The sequence below is a fragment of the Macrotis lagotis genome, chromosome 5 (genome assembly GCF_037893015.1).
Source record: "Macrotis lagotis isolate mMagLag1 chromosome 5, bilby.v1.9.chrom.fasta, whole genome shotgun sequence".
Taxonomy (NCBI): Eukaryota; Metazoa; Chordata; class Mammalia; order Peramelemorphia; family Peramelidae; genus Macrotis; species Macrotis lagotis.
The window spans coordinates 19,646,994-19,670,827 of NC_133662.1; the positions used below are offsets into that span (position 1 = coordinate 19,646,994).

At 38.4% G+C, this 23,834-nt stretch overlaps 1 protein-coding gene across 16 annotated transcripts in view; it reads right to left on the reverse strand.

The window, feature by feature from the left end:
• Window positions 1–23,834, reverse strand: part of TRERF1 (transcriptional regulating factor 1) — a 292,412-nt gene that overhangs the window by 20,402 nt on the left and 248,176 nt on the right. For all 16 annotated transcript variants that reach the window (XM_074236954.1, XM_074236962.1, XM_074236961.1 and 13 more), the window contains 5 exons: window positions 21,210–21,585; window positions 20,187–20,253; window positions 16,030–16,169; window positions 15,777–15,880; window positions 12,917–12,992 (listed from right to left, as the gene is read on the reverse strand). In XM_074236954.1, coding sequence (XP_074093055.1) covers window positions 12,917–12,992; window positions 15,777–15,880; window positions 16,030–16,169; window positions 20,187–20,253; window positions 21,210–21,585 — 763 coding nt within the window. The remainder of the gene's footprint in view (window positions 1–12,916; window positions 12,993–15,776; window positions 15,881–16,029; window positions 16,170–20,186; window positions 20,254–21,209; window positions 21,586–23,834) is intronic.

The window sequence follows — 23,834 nt, forward strand, 5'->3', positions numbered from 1 at the left end:
TAAAATGCCAATGAATTAACTGATTGATTATTTTCAACAAACAGAAGAAAAAAGGTGATTTTGCAGAAGCTAAACAAAGGCTCCTGGGCAGAGAACTCACAGACACAAGCTCCATTAAAGGTTATCTCGGCTTCCAGAGTTCCACTGTCTCCACTGTTCTCAAGCTCCCCAATCACCGAGGCTAGTTCCCATCACGATGGCTAAGCCCTGGTCATTTTGAAGTTTCAAATCTTCCATTGTCCTGGTTATGGGAAGCCTGGCTGCTAACATTTCTCAGAAAGTTCACTGACAGCCATGTGAATTTAAAATGCCAACAACAAAATACAATGCCAGTTAGTAGAGTGACTAGAGTCCTTTAATCCCTTGATAGATGCTAACCAATTTACACCTAACTGCCCTGCCAAGCCCCAGAGAAGCTGTTTCAAGAAGCCACAAACTGGCCCCCCCTCCCAAGTTTTCCTTTGCTTTTCAATGGGGAAAAGAAAAGAAAAGAAAAAGAAAAAGAAAATCTTGCTTTATAGAGGCTGTTAACATTCCCCTTTAGATACTGGCCATTAAAAGCTCTCTTCCAGTGTTACTGGCAAAGGTAAGAGATCCTGACCTCTTCTTAGTGGGTTCAATAAGCATCTTAATCTCAATACACTGATGAGTGAAGCCATCAAAAGGAGCCTGCCCAGGACGCTGTCTGTACCTGGAAAGTGTCAACACCTTATGGATGAATTGGATGAAGTTCAGATGGACTAAATATCTTCTGGCTCACACAGGCTTATTGGCAAGAGAGTGTAAAGTCACAGTGGGATGGTTGCTGGAGGACAGAGGCCAATTCCTTCAGTAAAGCCATTTGTGTGTCCTAATACCATTTCCCTCCTTGAATACCATTTTCCTTGAATCTCTCCAGTAGAATGTAGGTCTCATTTTTATGTCTTTTATTCCTTCCACACAGCAGAGGTTTAAAAAATGTTTCCTAAATTAAAAGGTTGGCTTGGGGAATCGAATGACTACACTTTTAATTTTATAAATGAACTACCAGTGAGAAAACTTCTTTAACAGTGTATATTGGCATCCATTCACCAATTTGTAGTCTTAAAAGTTAACCAAAGTACTGAGACTTTAGGAGATCTGTCCATAATTCCATAGTCAGGATGTTTTATTGTTAGAGGTTGGACTGGAACCCAGGATGTCCTAAATGTGATGTCAATTCTCTACCCAGTATACCACACAGTGAGAAAAACAACAACTTTCATTTATGATTTACAAAGTGCTTTCCTCACAAAACTCTATAAAATCAATAATCAAAGTATTATTTTCATTTTATAAAGAAAAAACTCAGACATAGGACATTAAATGACTGGTTCATAGTCACACGTCAGAATGAGAAAAAAACACAGATCAGAGAGATACAAAAGACCTCAAAGGTCTAGTCCATCCTTCTCTTTTAATACATAAGGAAATTGAGATCTACTGATATTAAGTGGCTTACTTTAGGGACTAGGAAGTGTCAGAGGTGGAATCTGAATCCACAACTTTTGACTCGGAGCATTTCTCATTCCATATTCCATATTATTCTATACTGCCCCCCCCCATCTCTTCTGCTTCTGTGATCAGATATGTTTCTGCAAGAAGGTGTTGCAATCCAAACTGTAGTTCTTAGAGAATCCAAATTCTGTGTAACCTGCTTCCCTCCTTTTCATTTAAACCAAGAAAGCTGTCTGCTCAAGACAGTCCAGACCATTCTAATATCCTTGTTTCCTTCCACAGCTGTGTGAGGGTTTCCTATAAAGTGTCCCAGGTTTATTTCTTCCCCATGATAAGAAAAGTAACTTCTCTAACTCTCAAAAGGATCTTCAACAAGACCCTAGAATTCTGTACACCGTCACTGGGAAGTGGAGGCCAAATGGGCAGGAGCCAGGGGAATAAATGGAATTCAGAAAAGCTAGCCTAGATTTTGCCTCCTTCATTAGGGCTCAAGGAGCACATCAATAGTTTCACAAACACATCTGCTCATAGCACATCTGACATTGATGATATCAAACCCAATCTAAAAAAATTTATTAAAATGCCTACTGTGCATCAGGTGCTGAGGATAGAAGGAAGAAGATATGGTCATGATTTCCCAATTACCAAAAGTGAAGGACTGAGGGTTTCTCAAGACTCATTCAAATTTAAATAACATGAAAGGGAAAGGGAGGGTCAAAGTAACATTAGAGAAGCCTACAAAACTAACATGGAAGTTATTCAAGGTCAGCCAGGTATGTCAAAGAAAAACATAAAATATGCCAATCTTTCCCCAGCACCTAAAATGAATGACCTTCTTCCCTTCAAATCTAAACTTCCTCAAATTCTTTCTATCCTTCCATATCTTCTATGAAGCCTATTTTTTGGAGGTCATCTCCATTCAAATTGATCATATTGCCAATAACCTGGGGAGAGTTACCTACTGCCCCGCACCCAGATATTTTTTCTTAATCTTTTCTTCCTCTCCCCTTCAACCACAAACCTTTTACTGGGGCAATTTACTATATATGTTGATGTTCCCTTAAGCAATTTGCTCTTCCAGTTCATCATCCTTTAACTACATATCATGAATGATCACAACCCCAAATCTCACCATCATATATATATATATATATATATATATATACATATATACACAAGAGTTTCACTTTCATGATCAAAATGCAGAAATTCCTCTATCTGACCATATGCCTATCACACCATCTATTCTTGGTCCTTACCATGACCTCAAACTATTGAGGCTCTCTTGGGGGATCAATCCCACCCTGGCTTAATGAATTATCATCTCTATGTAGATGATTCACAGATATTTTTCCTTTTTATCTTCCCATCTCCAACTGCCTATTGTAGATCTAAAACTCAATATGAACAAAACTGACCTCATTACCTTTCCCCCAAAATCTTCTCTCCTTCCAAACTTTCCTATTACTGTCAAAGGCATCAGGGTTCCCAGGTCATATCTGGATAGGGCACAGGATCCAGCTTCAGTGATTTCCCAGCTATGTGACCTTGGGCAAGACATTTCACCTCTGTCTTAATCCACTGGAGAAGGAAATGGAAAGCAAACTATCCCAGTATCTTTTCCAAGAAAACCCCATGGACAGTAGGATCTCTTTGGATATGACTAAATAACATACAATCATTATTATTATTATTATTATTATTATTATTATTATTATTATTGGAAATTGGCCTTCCTAATTGTATGATGCTATGCAAGTCATTAACCTCTGCCTGCCTTAGTTTCTTCAACTGTAAAATGAGAATAACAACAGAACCTACCACCCAGGGTTATTATGAGAATCAAATGAGATGATAAATGTGAAGTGCTCAGCATACAGTTAGCATTATAAAAATAAATATTAACTTTTATCATCATCATTAGCCTCTTTCTATAGCAAAACCCTCCTCCTGAAGAAGCGGTTCAGTATCTCTTCCTTCCTACTCTTGAATTTAGTGGAGAGACAACTGGGGCCTTGTGAATACCACAGATATTCTCAGCGGGTACCCACTGAGAGCCTATGGTGTGTAGGGCTAGGTATTATGAGGAATGCAAAGACGTTAATTAAGATGAATTTGAGAGAAGTTTCAACATTCCTTTTTTTCAGAAACATGTTATGAAAATTGGCCACCTGTGGAGGATAGAAATGATGAGCATCTTATAATCAGACTCAGTAACAAGGACCTGAAAAAGATGTGAATTTTATATAAATAATGTCACTGGCTCCTAGTCAGAAAGTTGGATCTCTGGCAAGAACTAGTTGAATGCTCTAGGCTACTCACTTAACCACTTAGTGCTCTAGGCAACTAACTCTGCATTAAAATAAGGACATTCCTTTCACCAAATAAATCATAGGTCTGAAACTCATACTGGTTATGTTCCAAGGAAAATGCTTTGTGACTAACAAAGCACCTCAAAAAAATATGGGTTATTATTATTTTAAAAAAAAGAAGTTCTTAACCATTTTTTGTGTTAAAGACCCCTTTGGCAGTCTGGTCAAGCCTACAGATCCCTTCTCAGAAAAAAAAATTCTGAACTGCAAAAAATAAAATATATAGGATGTCAAAGCAAACTGATTATATTGAAAGTTATCAAAATATTTAAAAGTTCACAGATGCCAGCTTAAGAACTCCTGTTCTAAAAAAAAATAGCACCTTAGGGTAGTATGGGCAGCTAGATAGAACGGAGGTTAAAGTGCTGGGCCTAGAGTGGACAAGACCTGAGGTTCAAATTTGACCTGGGACACTAATTAGCTATGTGACCCTGGGCAAGCCACTTAACCCTGTCTGCCTCAAGTTTCCTCATCTGCCAAATGAGTTGGAGAAATAAATGGCAAACCATTCTAGTAGTTTTGCTGAGAAAACCCCAAATTGGGTGCCAAAATACTGGACAAGACTGAAACAAGTGAACAACATATGGTGGGATAGTCTAAGAAATGCAAGATACCGGAAAAGAGTTTGCCAGGATGTCAGAAGAAAAGATTAATCCCTATGGGATGTGGCTGATTAGGGGAAGGAGGTAGAGAAGGGCTTTGAAGGAAGTGTCAAAGTCAAAAAAAAGTTAATCAAGGTGGGGGAAAACAGGGTTACCAAAGGGGAGAAGGCAGGAATATCCAGCATGTGGTTCAGGAGATTCTAAGTAGTAGTGGTTTTCAAACTTTTTAGTTTGACTTTATATTCTTCAAAATGATGGAGGACCCTAAAAAGCTTTTGTTTAAAGATTGTATCTCCTGATATTCACTGTTTTAGAAAGGATAACTGATAAAAATTTTAAATATATATTAATTCATTTAAAATAACAAATCTACTGTGTTAACATATTTATATGAAAAGTAACTGACTAAAAAAACCTGTAATCAGAAGAGTACTATTATATTACATATTTTTGCAATTCCCTTTAATAGAAATTTATAAAAAAAAAAAATCTAGATTCTCCTGTCCACTTCTGCATTCAATCTGTTGTGATATGTTATTTGGACTGAAGTATGTGAGAAAAATCCAGGCAGTTGGAAACAGGGAAAAGTATTTTCATTGGCAAATGACAACAGTCATTTTCACTTCATGGATCCTGAAAGAAACTTGGCGTGATTACCACTGGATCACAGCTTTAGAACTAAAAGGGATCTCTGAGGTTATTCAACTCCTCATTTACAATAAGGGAAGCTGAGGCCCATAGAACTTAAAAGATTTACCCAAAGTTACAGAGCAAGAGATAAGAGGTAGGACTGGAAGTCAAATCTTCTAACCTTCCACTGAAATACAGTCCTGTCTCCTTCTTCTAAGACTCTCAGGTTGCTCATCTGTATTATGAAGATGATACTTGAAGTAGCTCTACTTCACAGCTTTTTTTCACAGCACTGTAGGACTGTGAGCTGTTTGTATTATCATCTTTGCCCCCTAGGTGCTCCTAATCCATCACCTCCTATTCTCTACTCTCCAAATCTGCCTTTAATCCAAAACCAGGAGGAAGATTGGTTATCTTGGCCCTTTTCCCTGTTCTCAGTAAGCAATTGTCAATTTAGTCCTTTATAAAATCTCTCAGACTTTAAAAGAACTTCAATTCAAAATATACAGGGTTTATTTAATACTAGCTTGAAATTCTCCTTCCCCACCACATTTAATCTAGGTGCCTAACAAACTACCCATTTACTAAGTGCCAAGTAATTAAAAAGAGCAAAGGGTTAATCTGTTGGAGTGCCCACAGGAGTCATTTGTGCTGCCTCGGGATTCCTGGCTATTGGGCTGTTATCAGCAGGGGGCCCTAATAAACCGATTAGAGCTAATTAGAAAGAGACTAATTAACCAGGGGAAGATGCTGTTGGAAAAGCATCAAGAGGGGAAATGTTTTGAATTCTGGTTGTCAGAGAAACAGATTCCTAGATGGGGTTGATTTCAGAGAAGATATACAGAAATCCTAGCCAATGGAAAAAAAAAAAAGATTCCAGGGAGAGTGATGAAGGAGACTGACTGTGGGGTCTTGAACAGGGGAGCTATTTTTATAGATTATGAAGAATTTTCCTCACCTTCTAAAAGAGAGGTGTGCAGAAGCAGACATAGTATAGGAATTTGTTTCTGTTTGACTGGTTATATACAGATTTATTTTAGAGGGTTTTCTTTTTCTTTCAGTCTACGTGTAGGCACAAGAAAAGAATAGAAAATAAATGTTAAAGAAATTTAATTAAAATATATAAATACAAAAACATAGTTAAGTTGGAGATACAGTGCTGGTTTATTTAGGAAAAGTGTGGGTGGTTTAAGATAAAGGTGCTTCAAAACCTACAGATTTCTGCAGAGCACAGAATTTTCATTTTACAAATTATGATTGAGCAACTACCTGGGTTCAGGGTATTACACACACACATACATATATATATATATATATATATATATACACACACATATATATATATACATACATACACACACACACACACACACACATATATATATTCTATAGCTATCTACACTATTACATAAAAAGCAAACACATATACTATACTACATAGTCTTACATATACTATAAAGCTGCATAGGATATTATATAATTTCCATAGTCATCTATCCTATTATATATGATACACACATATCTTATTCTATATCCAATAAAGCTTCTTTCAGTGTCTCAGGTTTGGAGCTTGAAAAGACACTTCAGACATCATCTAATACAAAGGGGTCCTGAGTGCCATAGGAACCTAATTAAAATATTACAGGAAAACGAAAGTGAAAATACAAAATATAGATAATATTAATTGATGGCTTTCTAAATCAATATGCAGATTCATTTCTATTTAAACTTGACACCACTGATCTAGTATAACTTGCCCAACCTTCATTTTACAAATGAGGAACCTGAGGTCACACAAATTTAAGTACTTTGCCTAACTAGGGTCACAGAGATAGTAAGTGGCAGAGTCAGGACATAATTCCAGGTCTCTGGCTCAAACTTGCAGCATTCTATGTGCAATGAGGTTCTTTTATTTGTACTGTATTCATCTGTTCTGTATGTTGTATAAATGTTCTTATTTTCTTTCTGGATGTATTAACCAGGAGAGGTCTCAAAGGGAGTAGAGGCAGTCTGTTCTATGGGGCACTGGGTGAATTCTAAGGGTGAGTTTTTTGGTCCTTCAAAACCAACACAGACACAATATATACTTAGTAGTATGTTCAGTATGCAGTATGAACTGATAGCAGGCTATGTTGCAAAATTCCTGGAGAAGAAGAGAGCTGTTTCTTGCCTTCCTTCACACTCAGGGAGCCTCTATAATGCTGACCTGTTCAATTGAAAAACCCAAAGATGCTGCACTCCAAGTACAGCCACATGTGGGTCATTCCTATTACTCCTACACATACCACCTCTCAATACAATTGCTACCATATGAACCAACAGTCAGTGAACTACAAACTTCTAAAACTAGAGACCTTCCTCCAGAAAGAAGCTGCCACTCTCATTGCCTTTGGGGGTCCTCCACAGGTAGAAGACATGGGGTCTATTGGGAGGGGGAGAGAGGAGAAGGGGGCAGCAGAATTGGCTCCTCTCTTTTCCCATCTGTATTCCTAATGAGTAGCGCAGAAACCTGGTTGATGAGGCTGAACCCTGTGTCCCTTTGAGGAAATGAAAAGCCCTCATGCATCACATACTTGTCAATGCCTCATTGCATGGGCCAAGTTAAAATTAAGAGGGTAACCTTTGTTTAGGAAGGAGTCCTTTGAATTGTGGTTAAGTACCATTCCTATCTGGGTCTCTGATGTTCTATGGATGGAGAATTATAGTATTATACATCTAGAGATGGAAGACACCCCTAAAAGCCATCTAGTCCAGTCATATCATTTTACAAATGAGGAAACTAAAGAAGGGGATGATTAAGTAACTTCCTCAGAAGGTAGTTAGCATCAGAGAGGGAGACAGAATTCAAGTCCTCTGATTCCATAGGCAATAGCCTTTCTTCTGTACTATTTTGTGGTTGTTTCAATCATTTTTTCAGTCATATCTGACTCTTCATGACCCCATTTGGGGTTTTCTTGACAAAGATACTGGAATGGTTTGCATTTTCTTCTCCAGTGGGGAAACTGAAGCAAAGTTAAGTGACTTGCTTAGGGACACACAGTTCTTCATTGTGTGAGACCATATTTGAAAACTCAAGAATATAAGTTTTCCTGACTCCAGACCCTCACACTCTATGCTGCCTGTTTTTCACTTTTCTCTAGTGAACAACAACAATAATAGCATTTATTTTAAGGTCTGCAAAATACTGTGTAAATTTTTTTCCTAACAATAACTGGGGGGGCAGCTAGGTGGCATAGTGGATAGACCCTGGAGGACCTGAGTTCAAATCTGGTCTCAGACATTTTATAATTGCCTAGCTGTGTGGCCTTGAGCAAGTCACTTAAACCCATTGCCTTAAATAAATAAAATTTAAAAAAAACACTAACTCTGGAAAGAAGGTGCTAATAGCACCCCCATTTTACAGATGAAGAAACTGAGGCAGATGGAATTTTGGTGCTTTGCCAAGGGTCACTTAGCTAGTCAACATCTAAGGTTTGAATTTGAACTTAGGTCATTCTGACTCCATGTCTAGAGCTCTATCCAGTCACTATACCATTAGCTACCTCTATAAGGAGTAGTAAGAGAAAGGGTTCTCTTTGCCACTCATTTTCTCCTGAATTGGGATCAGCCTCCTTCATTTTATTCTCAGAAGATATATCTAAGGCAATGTACTGACACCTTGAGACAAGATACGTCTTATTCAGACTCCTGAAGGGATCTTGAGGTTCTCTTAGTGACCCAATGCCAAAAACAGGTGAGGACTAGTTGGGACTCACTCCTTTAGGGGGACTCATACCTTAGGGAATAGCCCCTTTTACTTCTCCCTATTTCTCATTCAGACCTCAGCATACCTTCTTAGAACCTCCACGTTGGAAAAAATTCCAAACAGATGAAACAATAAAAGGTGAACAGAGAAACATGATCATTTTCCAAATTCTGCACATATGAAAAGAGTCCAAAGTCCCAGCAAGCAGTCGGTGTAATCTGGCAGTACTGAAATATCCCCCACCACGATCTAAGTCCAAATACCCCTTTTTCAGGGCAGGGGAGAGTGGCAATAACCCAGATCCCTCACAAACTCTGGGCAGAGCTTGGAAATGAGTACTGAGACTCTGAACATGTGATTGCTGCTAAAACATAACAAAACAAAACAAAACAATGAATGAGTAGAGTCAGGGAATTGTAGAATACTAAATCATTTCTATTGCCTCATCTGGAGTTATAACTCATCCCTCTCTCCCATTTAGGAAAGAAAACATTTAGATAGCCCACTATATATAAAACAATCATCTTTCAGCATTTAAGTCACTTTTATATGGATTAAATGATCTTTTCCCCATCCTGTCCCTTTGCTTTCCTCCATCACCACAAATGTGGTTGCTTGGCCCTCATCCAATCCATGCTTTTTGGAAGTGATTAGGAGGTGAATATTACTATAATTACTCACCTAAAAAGCAAATTAAAGAGGCAGCAGGGAACACATGTAAAACACTTTGCTACCATAAAAGACCATTAAAATATTATCTATTGTTACCCTTTTGAGAGGCTACATAGTGTGTTGGATAGAGAGAAGCTGGGAGTCAGGAAGACTGACATATTCAGTCAGGTCTGACATGTACAGGCTGGACAAGTCAATTAACCTATCAGATACAGGACAGTGCTGATCTGTCCTGATAAAAGATTCATCACTAGAAATTCTTAATATTACAGGGATGTCCACAGACATGCACAAGTCCTTCTTGATGTTTCCAGGAAAAAAATGTTATTTTGCTGTTTTTTTATTTTAATTTTTTTTAGTTTTTGCAAGGCAGTGGGGTTAAATGGCTTGCCCAAGGCCACACAGCTAGGCAATTATTAAGTGTCTGAGGTCAGATTTGAACTCAGGTACTCCTGACTCCAGGGCCAGTGCTCTATCCACTGCACCACCTAGCCACCCCCCTTTCTTTTTTGAGATTGTATTTTTTTCCAGTTAAATTTGGTTGTTCATTTAAAAAAAATTAGTTTAGTTACATTTTATTTTCCTCATTTTTGTTTGATGAATAAAATTGAAATGCTTTATAACTAAGTATTCCTTAGATATTTGTCTTGTACCATCTATAAACTTTGATTTGCCAAGATCACGGTATTATGAGATACACAGGCAGACAGACAACAGTACTAGTAGAAGACAGATGAGAAAATGATGGGTCTTTTTTTTGTGCTAGTGAACAGTCTGAGATCCCTGCTACAGCTGGACAATGTCCCAAACACCATATGGTCTACTCAACCACCCAGTGAGTTCTGGGCCCAATGCAATGTCCACCTGAAATACTTGTCTGAAGAACATATACTGAGATATATAGAGCAACTTGATAGACTGCCCATTCATTTGTATACTATAACCAGAGAAGTATGTCGTTTTTCCATTCCTTTTTTTTCCTTCCTACTTTAAATTATCATAAAGTTCACTAAGGAAAGTCTGGGGAGTGGTAGGGATCTCATTGACCAGAATAACTTCTAAGCAATTAATATTTTAATTTCAGGGAATAAAAGGAAGGGAAAGGAATAAGCATTTATTAAATGCCTACTATGTGTTAGATACTGTGCAAAAAAGCATTATAAATAATTATCTTATTTGATCCTCACAACACTATTGGGAGATAGTAGTAGTAATAATAATAATAACAAAAAATAACATTTATAATATCTAGCACTATGCTAGATACTTTAGAATTATCACATTTGATCATCACAAGACCCCTGAGAGGTAGGTGCTATTATTTTCCCTATGTGGCAGTTGAAAAAACCAAGGTAGAACAAGATTAAGTGACTTGCCTAGAGGTCATGGCTAGCAAGTATCTGCGTCTGGATTTGAACTTTTGTCTTCTTGACTCAAGGACCAATACTCTATCTGCCATATCACCTAGCTTATCTCTTTCTTGATTCTAATGTCACAGAACTTCAAAAGTTCCTTATTTCCCCTAAAAACAAAAAAGTAGAGTTACTATTAACCACATCTTTATTATCAGAGTTATCCAGGAGCAGAAGAGTTGAAGATGATAACAGGGCCTCTTATGCCTCATTTATTTACCCAGATATATGATTTGATAAGAAATCCCACTCCCAGTCCATCCCAATTAGTAATGCAGATGCAACTCACAGTTTTAGGGCATTATCAGGGCAGTGAGATCTTTGGTGATTTACCCAGATTTACCCTGTCAGAGGACAGTCTTGAACTCAGGTCTTCTTGACTCAGACTAGTTCTCTACACACTAATAGAACTAACAATAATGGACATTTCTAGGACACTTTACCATTTATAAAATATTTCTATTATTATCTTAATTCTAATATGAAATAGGTGTTAGTGTGGCATTTTGCTTATGAGAAAATGGAGGACACTTAGAGAAGGTAAGGGACTAACCCAGGGTTATACAGCTATTGTCAGTCAATCAATAGACAGGCAATTACTAAGTATACTATGTACTATTCTAGGTGCTGTGGGCATAAAGATATTGTTTTTAAGGAGCTTACAATATTAGGGAGATTATCTGCACCCAGAATTCAGGTCAACTCTTCCTCTCTACTGATTCAACACCCTATCCATGACAACATGAGACCCCTCCTTTATTGTTGGTGTTCATTATTTGGAGTTTTCTTGTAAAGATACTGGAGCAATTTGCCATGTCATCTCCAGTTCATTTTACAGTTGAGGAAACTGAGGCAAACAGGGTCAAGTGACTTGTCCTGGGTCACACAGCTACTAAATGTCTGAAACCAGATTTGAACTCACAAAGATGAGACCTCCTGACTCCAGTTCCAGTACTCTGTACTATGCCATCTAGCTGTAAATGCCCCCTTTACCATACTGCTGCTCTCATTGTCATCATCATGATAATTATCACTGCAACAAGCATATACAGAACTTTAAGGGCTGCAAAGCTCTTTTTAACAAACTTTATCACACATTCATCATGAAAAACAAAATGATAAACCACCCACATAACTTTTTTGATTCATTCCCACCTGACCACTAATAGTACACTCTAAAAACAAAGTACCACCTTCTATTTTTTTTTAATGTAGAAAAACAATTTACTCCATCACAAGCACTTATAGTGAATCATTGACAGTGACAGGCTTTTGGTTGGGCAAGTTAACCAAAAGAAATTGGTTAAAAAAAAAACTCAAAAAATACTTTTTGGGGGGGCAGCTAGGTGGCACAGCAGATAGAGCACCGGCCCTGGAGTCGGGAGTACCTGAGTTCAAATTTGACCACAGACACTTAATAATTACCTAGCTGTGTAGCCTTGGGCAAGCCACTTAACCCCATTTGCCTTGCAAAAATCTTAAAAAAAACAAAACTTTTTTTTTTTTAAAGAAAGGAAAAAGGAGGGTAGGTGGCATAGTGGAGAGAGCACTAGACCTAGATTCAGGAAGACCTGAGCTAAAATCTTGCTTCACATACTTACTACCTGTGTGACCCTGAGGAAATCATTCAACCTCATTTGCCTTAGTTTCCTCATCTGTAAAATGAGCCAGAGAAGGAAATGGCAAACCCCTCTAGAATCTTTGCCAAGAAAACACCAAATGGAATCACAAAGAGTTAAGACACATTCAAAATGACTAAACAACAAAAAAAAAACTTGACTATTACATCATCACTAAGTTCAAGAATATATAGATCATCACCAACTAAGCTGATAAAATCACTAGCTTTTTCAGACTCCTGAAAGGTTTTGAAATAAATAACTATGAAATCATTTGGCAGAAAACATCATCAATAGCAGTTTTTAAAAAATTAAAAGAAAAATAAATCCCCTCTCCCTCATTCCCTCAGAAAACAATGAAAAGAGATGGGAAAAACTAGGAACCTACCAGCATAGTGGTAATTTGCTAAAGGATGACATTTAAATCTGATGGGTTTCTTCAGCAGGAGCATTTCCAAAGCAGCCTACAGAGCCATGGGAAAAAAAAAAGTAGCATTAATCACTTGTATCCTGGGCCAAGTAGAGAGTCTTACACCCAAAGGGGAAGAAGCAAGTTTATCCCAATGGAACATCAGCGTAGGTGGGAAAAGAGGAGATAGAAGATGAAGGATGAGATTTCCTTTCATTATGCCACCCACATCAGATTCCAGGAGCATCCTCAGGTGGTTGGTTCTTCACTAAGAAGAAACCTAAAGACATTGAAAATTCAACCAAATGGACTAGGATGCCCAGCAGAGGTAGGAAGGAGCATCTTAGAGTATGGTGAAGTTTCTAGATGCTCTAAGGAAAGAAGAGACTGATTGTGTACTTTAATGTACTGATTGTGAAGTGGGTAATGCCAGGAAAACATTTTATACAATAACAATATGGTAAAGACTTAAGAATTTTCACCAACAAAATGGCCAAACATTATTTCAAAGGAATAAGGATGATGCAAAATGAGACATTTTTAAGGCATGGTCAATGTGAGAATTTGTTTTGTTTGACTGTTACAAATATTTTTCCTTTAAGTTTTTCTTTTCCTTTTTTTTTGTATTGAGGTAGAGGGGGAAGTAGAAGAGGAAGAAAGTGTTTTTGTTAATAGAAAAAACATTTTAATATATCTCTCATATATTTCACCTCTGACATGTATTGGCTATGTGACTCTGGATAAGTGACCTTAGCTGTTGTCGTTACTCTCTCTAAGGTAACTCTCTAAGGCTTATCTAAATTACAGAGTAGTTATCAATCAATATAAAGAGGATGACAACCTGCATTGCCATAGGGAGAAATCACAAAAGCAGTCTCCTATTCTATCTAAGTTTTATAAAATAGATGATAATTCAAAGTATTGGTAATACTGTCACTAATATGGGCATAGAACTACCTTCCTTATAATGTTCCCAGGTCAAAGTCTTTTAAATTTATGACCTCATTTATCCTCAGTGATCTTTGATTTGAAACAACAATAATGCTAATCCTGCCACTGATTGATGGTGTTATTGACAAGAGTGATACAGTGAGAAGAATGTTGGGTTTAGGGCTATTAGATTTTAATTCAGAGGAGGTAGTAGTTCAAGGAACTCCTAACACTGATGAAATCACATGCCCACACTTTATCCACCTACTAGCACCAAATAAAAAAAGCATAGAGACACTATCATACTCTCTTCACTATGGCTCCAAATAAGCCTTCGGGCAAACACTGGGTTCTGACCCTTCTGACAACTTGCCACAAAGATTATGTTTGTCTCCAGCAGGTCCTGCCAAGCCGAAAGTGCTTAGAGTTCATAGCCATTGCCAAACTCTGAGTTCCAAGAATAAGCCCATTAAACGATAACTACTTGGGAACCATTAATCTGACTACTGTGAGTGGTGTAGGATATGTATTGCTAAAATGAATTCATGGATAAAGTCACAATAGAATTCAGTGTTTATTTGAGGACTGACCATTATGGTCCTCATTTTCTTTTTTTTTTAAGTGTTTTAATTTATTTTCTTAAGTATTTCCCAATTATATTTAAAAAATTTTAATATCCATTTAAAAAAATTTTGAGCTTCAAATTCTCTTACTTCCTATTCCTCCCCTAACCCTTGAGAAATCAAGAAATATGATATCAATTATTCATGTGAATCATGCAAAAACATCTCTCCACATTAGCCATATTGCAAAAGAAAACACACAAAACAAGAAAAATAAAAAAAGTGAAAAAACAATATGCTTCCAAATGAGAGTTCATTAGTTCTCTCTCTCTGAGATGGATAGCACTCTTCATCATCTTCAGCACCTTTGGAACTGTATGACATTCAGTTTCATATTCATAGAATAGAAAGGAAGCTAGGACTACCTCATCTAATCTACCCACCTTTTACTGTTCACAATAAGAACAGAACACTAAGGGAAATCTGAGGTTCAAAGACATTAAATGACTGAGCAATTTAGTGGAAAGACACCAAGTCCAAGTTTCCAACTTCCAGTTCAATCTGCTTCTCAGTGTGTTGAAACATGTCCCCACTTTGACAAGGGGGTATTAGGGAATGATTTGTGGTATCCAAGGGCAAAGGAAGGGAAACAAACCATCAGAGTGAATGTCAACTATTTATCTACAGAGATATAGGCATTTAAATGAATATCAAATTTTAGATGCTACCACTGGAAAGTCTTAGCAAGGTTACAGACTGTCTGTCTGTCTCTCTCTCTCTCTCTCTCTATATATATATATATATATAGAGAGAGAGAGAGAGAGAGTTATCATATACATATATGCACAATCAATCTCCTTTCTTGGAGCATCTAGAAACTTCACCATACTCCATATAACTATATACAGATATATAGATATACATACACACACAAACACATACACATCTAAAGCTATATATGTAACTACACACACCCCCTATGGGAGGGGGGTAGGGACTAATTATTTAAGTCAGTCCTTCAACTTTTATTACTGACACCTTGACTCCTTAAGGTGAAATTCAAGCTGTAAAATGCAGACACACTCATTTCCCAAGGCACAAGTGCTAACAATTAGCCTTGGGAATCTAATCAAAAGGGTAAACAGAAGCATAATTCATTCATTCTCTACCTACTTTTTGGCATTCAGTACATTTACTGAAGCAGAAATGTCAGCCTTCTGATATCAGTATTAATCACTCAAACATGTGTGTGTGTGTGTGTGTGTTTCTCAACCAGTGCTTTAAGTTAAAAAAATTTTTTTTTCTTTTTTTCAGCAATGCCAACCATAAAAACTTTCTATACTTACCATAATATCACCTTTGGCCTCAAAGAGAGAGTGCAAGGCAAATTCAGAATTCGTCCCTCCTCCTGGTAATGCACTCGAGCAACACAAATTCAGCAGATTCTCCACTGTAGGAAAGAAGAGGCATCAGAGACCATCAGAAAACTGGGGATAATTAGATTGACTAGGCATCTGTGGACCATCTGAAGGTCCCAGAAAAAGGCAGTGAGTGGAGAACTTGAACATTTCCTGACCAATCTTTCCCATAATCCAATACCTTTCTTTTGGAACTCTTGATTTTCCAGCTCTGGCCAGGGCTTCCACACCAGTGTGGCCTTGTGTGTGTCCTTGCTAAGGGAAGTCATATCCTGGAGGTCAGGGATCTCCGCTTGGAATCTCACACCAATGTTGATGCGTCTTTAAGGACAAGAAGAAAAATAGCAATGGAATATCTGGTCATGGTGGGCCTACAAAGGGCTGCTTTTTAGAAACATTTGTCCCTTGTGATGAAAAAATTTAGAAGGAATTTCCTTTCAGCATGGACACCAATTAGAGGCATGCCACAGGAAACAGTCTTTCCAAGTGAGGAAAGATAGAAAGTTTTAAATGGGACTCCATTTAAGGCAGTAAAGGGAAGTCCTGACTAATCCATAGCAATTTGAAACATAGATCCAAGGAGAGTAAAAAACCTATGACTGGTCTTTTTTTTTTTTTTTTTTTGTTCTTGCAGGGCAATTGGAGTTAAGTGACTTGCTCAAGGTTACACAACTAACTGGTACCAAGTGTCTGAGGTTAGATTTGGACTCAGATCCTTCCAACTCTAGACTTGGTGTTCTATCTATCACACCACTTAGTTGCCCCTATAACTGGCATTTTTAGAAGTAACCTAGTAGGGGTGGCTAGGTGGCACAGTGGATAGAGCACCAGCCCTGGAGTCAGGAGTACCTGAGTTCAAATCCGGCCTCAGACACTTAATAATTACCTAGCTGTGTGGCCTTGGGCTAGTCACTTAACCCCATTGCCTTGAAAAAACTTTTAAAAAAAAAGAAATACCCTAGAATATAGTCCATATCCTTTTGGTGAGTTAGTCCGAGAACCTCTAGTGATTATGAGGAAGTACACAGAACATTCCTATCCCTCACCCCTCCACTTGTCTCCCAACCCAACACTCCTGACTGAATTTCCCCTTGAATACATACCTTCTCCCTGCCCCTTTTCAGTTCCCTTTATGTATTGCTTCCCCCACAGTTGTGTGACATAATAGATTGAAATCTGGGCCTGAAGTTAGGAAGACTCATTTTCCTGAGTTCAAATTTGACCTCAGGCACTTACTAGCTATGTGATCTTGGACAAGTTACTTAACCCTGTTTGCTTTAGTTTCCTCATCTATAAAATGAGTTGGAGAAGGAAATGGCAAACCACCCCACCATCTTTGCCAAGAAAACCCCAACATGGGGTCATGAAGAGTCAATGTGAGTGGAAAAGATTGAACAACAACAAATTCTCCCCCTTAATCTGTAAGCTCTTTAAAGATAGGGACTGTTTATCTTTTGGCTTATATTTTCCTGCACAGAGCCTACCCTAGAGTAAGGGCTTAATAAATATTTGTTGACTTGACTTTACCAACTAACTTTGACCTGAAAACTCACTACTTGAAGAAGCAACCAATCCATTCTGGCTGAACTCCTACTGGAAGATTTTCTTCATGTTAAGTTGAAATCTAATTTCCATCAATGATTCCAATCTTGTCCTCTGGGACAAAGCAAAATGAGTCCAATCTGTTTCCAAATGATAACACATCCAATAATGATTTCTTCAAAGATTCTCTTTTCCAGGTTATACATGCATACATTTATCTATATGTGTATGCAGATAGATAGATAGATATATACACACATGTAGTTCTAACAACTAATTAAAACTGACAGGACAGTGTCAAAGTGCAAAGAGTAGTGGACCTGGAGTTTACCATTATACCTTACTAAATGAGTTGCCTTGAACAAATTTCTCTGCCTTAGAAAAATGGAAAATCAGGAAAATGAGGGGGTTGAATTTGATTATGTCTGAAGTCCATTCTAGTCTAAATCTAGAATTCAAAGAACTTCATACAATATGGTTTCAAGTCAAGAATAGTATCTTACATTTACGTGGTCATTTGTATCTTTAAAAGTTTTTACAAACCTTAACTCATATGAGCTTTCATATTACCTTGGGAGATCATTAGGAAGGTATAATTTTGCCCATATGATAAATGAAAAAATGGAAGATAACTATGTAACATCCTGGGACACATGTAAGTGTTGAGTAAGAAGAATTTACACAAGTGTAATTCACAAAGCAAAGGATGGAAGTATAGCAGAGAGCATTTGGGAGAAAACGGTATGAGAGAGAAACAGGAATGACACTGCTGTAGGAAAGAATATGCTAGGCAGCTAGATGGCGTGGTGGATAGAGCACTGGCCCTGGAGTCAGGAAAGGATATACTAGAGATCACCTGGGCAGATGAAGATTTTGGAAGATATTTCAGTAAATATTAAAGCAAATCCTTTGATGCCTTCTTTGAGGCAGTCAGAGATTTAGTGATTTGTTATGAATAAGTATCTGAGATTGGATCGAACTCAGGCCTTCCTGACTCTCAATTCAGCATTCTATCTACTGTACCCAGAACTCTAAGAAAAAAATAATCATTAACAACTTAGAATTCAGGACAGTAAACAAAGTATTAGGAGGCACAAGAAAGCATATTCATTTCAATTCTAGAATAGTTTCAAAAAAGGAAGCATTCAAAAACAAATTTCAACAATCCAACCATAAGTAACCCAGATAAGGAATAAAAAAAGAAAGACATCTAGAGAGGCCCATAAGTTGAGACTGCTGAAAGAACTCTCTCCATTGAGCCCAAATCTTAAAGGGATATGTTAAAAAAGGTGGGCTGAAAGACACAAAATTAAAAGTAAATTCAAAAGAGGGTCAGACATCCAACAAAGAATAAATCCCAGAATAAATAGAGTTTGAGGTAGAGGAAATAAGCTAAGTGAGTTATTTTTTTTTTAAGACACTAGAAAAAGAACAAGGAAGAATGACTGCATGGGGCAGATGGTGTAACATTAACTGATGACAAGAGAAAAAGCAGAACTACTGAACTATTTTTGTTCCTGTGTTTTTCTACTGAAGAGAATGATCCAAAACTTGGAAGGGAAAAACTACACACACACACACACACACACACACACACACACACACACACACAGAGATACATATATACATCCCCCAATACTTACCCTCCACTCACCCCCACTGTTTGAAGACAAACATGAAGAAGGAAGCAAATATGTGATAAAAAAAAGGGGAATAAGGGAGGGGGAGAAGAGGGGGAGAGAAAGGGAGAGGAGAGACAGACAGAGAGAGAGAACGAGAACAAATCATAGTTGTTTTAAATAATTGTAACTTTCTAGGCCTGAGTCTCAGAGGAATGAAATAACTTGGTAATGGGACATCAATGCTCAAAATTGTCAAGGAATTGTGAAGAACAACAGTTCCAGAAAACTACTATTCTTTGTGATTTCTTTCAAAAAGGGGAAGAAAAATAGATTTCAGAAATAGTAAACCAATGAGCTTAAGGAGTTCAATACACAGGGAAATCCTCAAACATAATCATAAAATAGATGGTTTGTGAATACTCAAAAGAGCAAAAAAGGGACCATTTGAAGTTAATATGGGTTCCCAAACAAGTCATATGAAATTAACTTCATTGATTTTTCAAAAAGCATGACCAGACTAGAAATGCTGTGGTTTTAGTATACCTAAGATTAAATGATCCATTTGGCAAAGGATTGTGAAATGCTGTTAGGGAAAATACACATACACACAGATATAAAGATATGAAGATATAAAGATATAATATATAATATAAATATAATGTTTTGGATTCTAAGTATGTCCTTTCGGCTTGGCCAAGGGGGAGTCACTAGGGTTGGGCAAAATCTGCAAAGGTTAGAGAGAAGGAGATATAAAGGGAGCAAGGGAGAAAAGGAAGGAAGGAAGGAAGGAAGAATAGAGAAGCATATTTGGATTCTGAGAGTAGATAACCAAAGACTCTGAAAAAAGAATTCTATATTTGCATTAAATGGGTTTTTTAAAAAAAGTTGGAAGTACTAGAATTCAATAACTAGACTAATCAAAAGAATCTTGTAGTATTGCCTACCTATGTTTCTACCCTTCCCCTTAAGCACCAAAGCCAGAATCTCTTGTACTTTCTCTGATACAATCTGATAGCAGATAACTCACTTAGCTTATTTCCTCTACCTCTCTCCCTTTTCAAATTCTCCCCTTGTTCTAGAGACTTCATTCCCTTTTGAGGACCTCGGGCCAAGGCTACTATTGTACATGAGGTTGTTGGGTTTTTTTAAAAATAAATAAACAAGTTTTGCTTACGGTTCAATGTCCAACGGCTGTTCCCCAAGGCCTGGTGTGAGTGCTGAGTTGCCACCATCAATGCTGTCTGAAATACAAGTCAGAGGTCATTAAGGAAGGGGATAAAGAAACAGGAAAGTTCACCTACCTCCTTGGCCAAGAAACTCAAACAGCATTTCCATTATTTCATCAATTTTAATATTTTCCCCATTCGTGGACAAAGTGGAGAAGCAAGTGGGTCACTCACAGGCCCAGGAGTGAGTAAGACTGTGCCTCAAGTCCTGCTATTCATACATGCTGACTTGGTGATCCTAGACAAGTCACTTAACCTCTTAATAGCCCAGGTTGCTAAGTCAGTAAACTACAGAAGAGATGCAGAGGTCTAACAGAGGAAAGGTATCCCCACATAGAAGGAAAAATAAATGAATCTTGAAAAATCACCACTACCAGTGAAGGTACCCTCCCTTGCTGCAGCCTGCCCAGTCCATCTCTGTCTGATCAGTCAAGTGTCTTGTGAAATTGTAGGAAGTTTATCCTGGACAAGTCACTTAACCTCTTAATAGCCCAGGTTGCTAAGTCAGTAAACTACAGAAGAGATGCAGAGGTTTAACAGAGAAAGGTATCCCCACATAGAAGGAATAATAAATGAATCTTGAAAAATCACCACTACCAGTGAAGGTACCCTCCCTTGCTGAAGCCTGCCCAGTCCATCTCTGTCTGATCAGTCAAGTGCCTTGTGAAATTGTAGGAAGTTTACCTGGACTCAAGCTTTCCTGACCACAAGATTCTCACAGTCCCACTTTAAATACCACCAAAGGATGTAATTACCCTGTTACATACAATAATTAATCCTGAAGGAGAATTTATTCGACTCTCATGTTTCTTTCAAGTCACTATATCTTTATTTAAGGCTATAAACTCTTAGAAGTGGGGTTCACAGATGTGAAACTCTTCATATGACAATCCAGCACCAACAGAGTGGTGCTTTATCAAGGACTCTGATAATGACCCAGATATCAGGAGGATTTCAAAGCTGTTACTTACTTGATCTGCATAGAAGCACTCTGGGTGTAGGTGTCAAAGGAGTGAGCGGCAACTGCGGGTGGGGGCCGCTGTGGGAGGAGGTGCTGATGACATTGCTGAAGAGGCCAGAACCCTGCCGGACAGGGCTCAGCATGGGTGGGGGTGTGTAGGGAGGCAGCTCATGAGCAGGATCCAGGAGGTGATCCCCGAGGATTCGGGGGGATCGCAGCTGGCTCTGATACAAGGTGGCGGCTGAGTAAGAGGAGGTGTTCAGGTTAAAGGAGGGAGGGGGGATGAAGAGTGGTTCTGGACGGTGACGATATTTCTTCTTGTCCTGGGTGGGCTTAAAATATTCTTCAGTTCTGGCCATTCCTGGCTGATGCTTTTTGGGAATTTCCTAAAAGGCAAGGTGAGTTCATTTCAAATATTTATTACTTGGATGAATTCTCCAACTCATGCACATTGTTTCCAGTGGTCTGAAGGGGACGTGTCATCTCTTTTTTTGCACCCCACCTTCCCCTCATGCTCCACAAAACCGCATTCACCACTCCCAGGGGTTAGAAAGTTGAACCCTGAGAATAAGCCCTTTTGGCTTGGCCAAGGAAGAGAACCAGGTTTGGGTAAAATATAAAAAGTTGGGGGGGGGGAGAAGGAGGATGGGAGTGGCAGGAGCAATGGGTGTGAGAAAAAAGGGTTATAAATTCAAATTCTTTGGTTCTTATCACTACATTCCCATCTGCTGAGTGAACTTCAGCTGCAAAGTATCCTAAAATTCTCCATCATTTTCACAGGGGAGAAAAATAGACAGATTAAATGAAGGCACCCAAAGTAGAAGAGTGTGTGTGTGTGTGTGTGTGTGTGTGTGTGTGTGTGTGTGTGTGTGTGAGAGAGAGAGAGAGAGAGAGAGAGAGAGAGAGAGAGAGTGGGAAGAGAGACTGTGTGTGTATGTATATGTGTGATTGTGTCCCTACCTCACTAGACACAGTTATTTCCTCCTTTAGAACCTTACTGAGCTCCCTATTACCTACCACCCACCCCCCATAGGATGAAGTAAGATGCTTAGGTGTGACTATCTAACAATGGTCTCAGCCCCTTGATACCCCCCATCATTTCCACTTGGTGACTCAACAATCAGCCTGTATTTATTAACTACCCACTATGTGCCAGACCAGCATTAGGTATGCAAGTTCAAAGAAGGCCAAAATAACAGCCCCTTCTCTGGAGAAACATCTGGGGACAATTTTTAGGAATAAGCAGTTTTCCTTTAGGTAGTCCTAGTTTTTGTTTCCTATTAGCCTGAGGCCAAGTATAATAAGGAAAGGGAATATGCTACACAGAGAGACAGATATTGAGACATGTATTATGTAAATGTATGACATGCCCAAAGAAAACAGAAATGGTTTAGCGATTCTTTTTCATTAACTATGGAGCAGGAAAAAAATCATGAGGCCATTCAATCCATTTAGGAAGATCTGTCAGAGCAGCTGTATAGAGACTCCTAGGACATTTGCATACACACCTCCCACAGAGAAAGTCCAGGCCATACTCCTTTTTTTTTTCTCGAGGCAATGGTGTTAAATGACTTGTCCAGGGTCACATGGCTAATAAGTGGCTTAAGTCATGTTTGAATTCAGGTTCTCCTGACCTCAAGGACTAGAGTTCTATCCACTGAGTCACCTAGTTGCCCCTTTTTCAGGTCACTCGAGTAAAAACCCACATGATGATCATTGTTGAAAGTCTTCATTACAGGCAGTATGAGACAATGGAAAATTCACTGGTCTGGAAGTCCTTTTCTTACTGACTTGTATGACTAATCAGGTCACCTCACTTCCTTGGACTCAGTTTCCTTTCAATAAAAAGTCACTGGACAAGATATTCTTTGGGATCTCTCTCAGGTTGGATTCTATTTGTTTGTTCTCTAATCTTTTCTCTTGGGGTCAACTAGGAAAGATAGGAAGGAGAAACACAACTCTCTTTACTTTCAAGTTTCATATCTTGACTTTTTTTTGTATCCTGCCTGTTCCACTCAGCTTTTTCCAAAACTCTGCCTTTCCTCCAATCGGGAGGGAAGCTACAGCAGAATAGTATAGAGAGTCCTGAGAGTCCAAAAATCTGGGTTCAATTTTAAGCTTTTCTGCTCCCAAGTATATGAGTTTACAAAGTCATCCTTTCTGAGCTGCCATTAAAATAGGCTACATCTGAGATTCCTGGAAAAGTCAATTCTGAGAATCTCTGAAGCCCAACACCAGATTATCTACATCTTTGTCTCTAAATACAATGCCTTCCTGCCCTCTCTTTGCTAGACACTTGCACTCCTTTAAGATCTCAGGCTTGTTCGGCTATTTAGTCACTTCTGACTCTTTGTGGTCCCATATGGGGATTTATTTCTTGGCAGGGATACTGGAGTGATTTGACATTTCCTTCTCCAGTGAATTAAGGCAAATCAAGAGACTTGCTCAGGATAACAGCAGTTAGTGAGTGTCTGAGGCCAAAACTGAACTCAAGTCTTCTCCCTCTCTCCAGGCCCAGCATTCTATCTGAGCCACTTAACTGCCTCTTCAGATCTCAGGCTAGTATAAAATTAAAGTAATTCAGGTTTGTAAAGTTCTGGTCTCTCCAAAGTAGGGTCTATGCTCTATCCATATA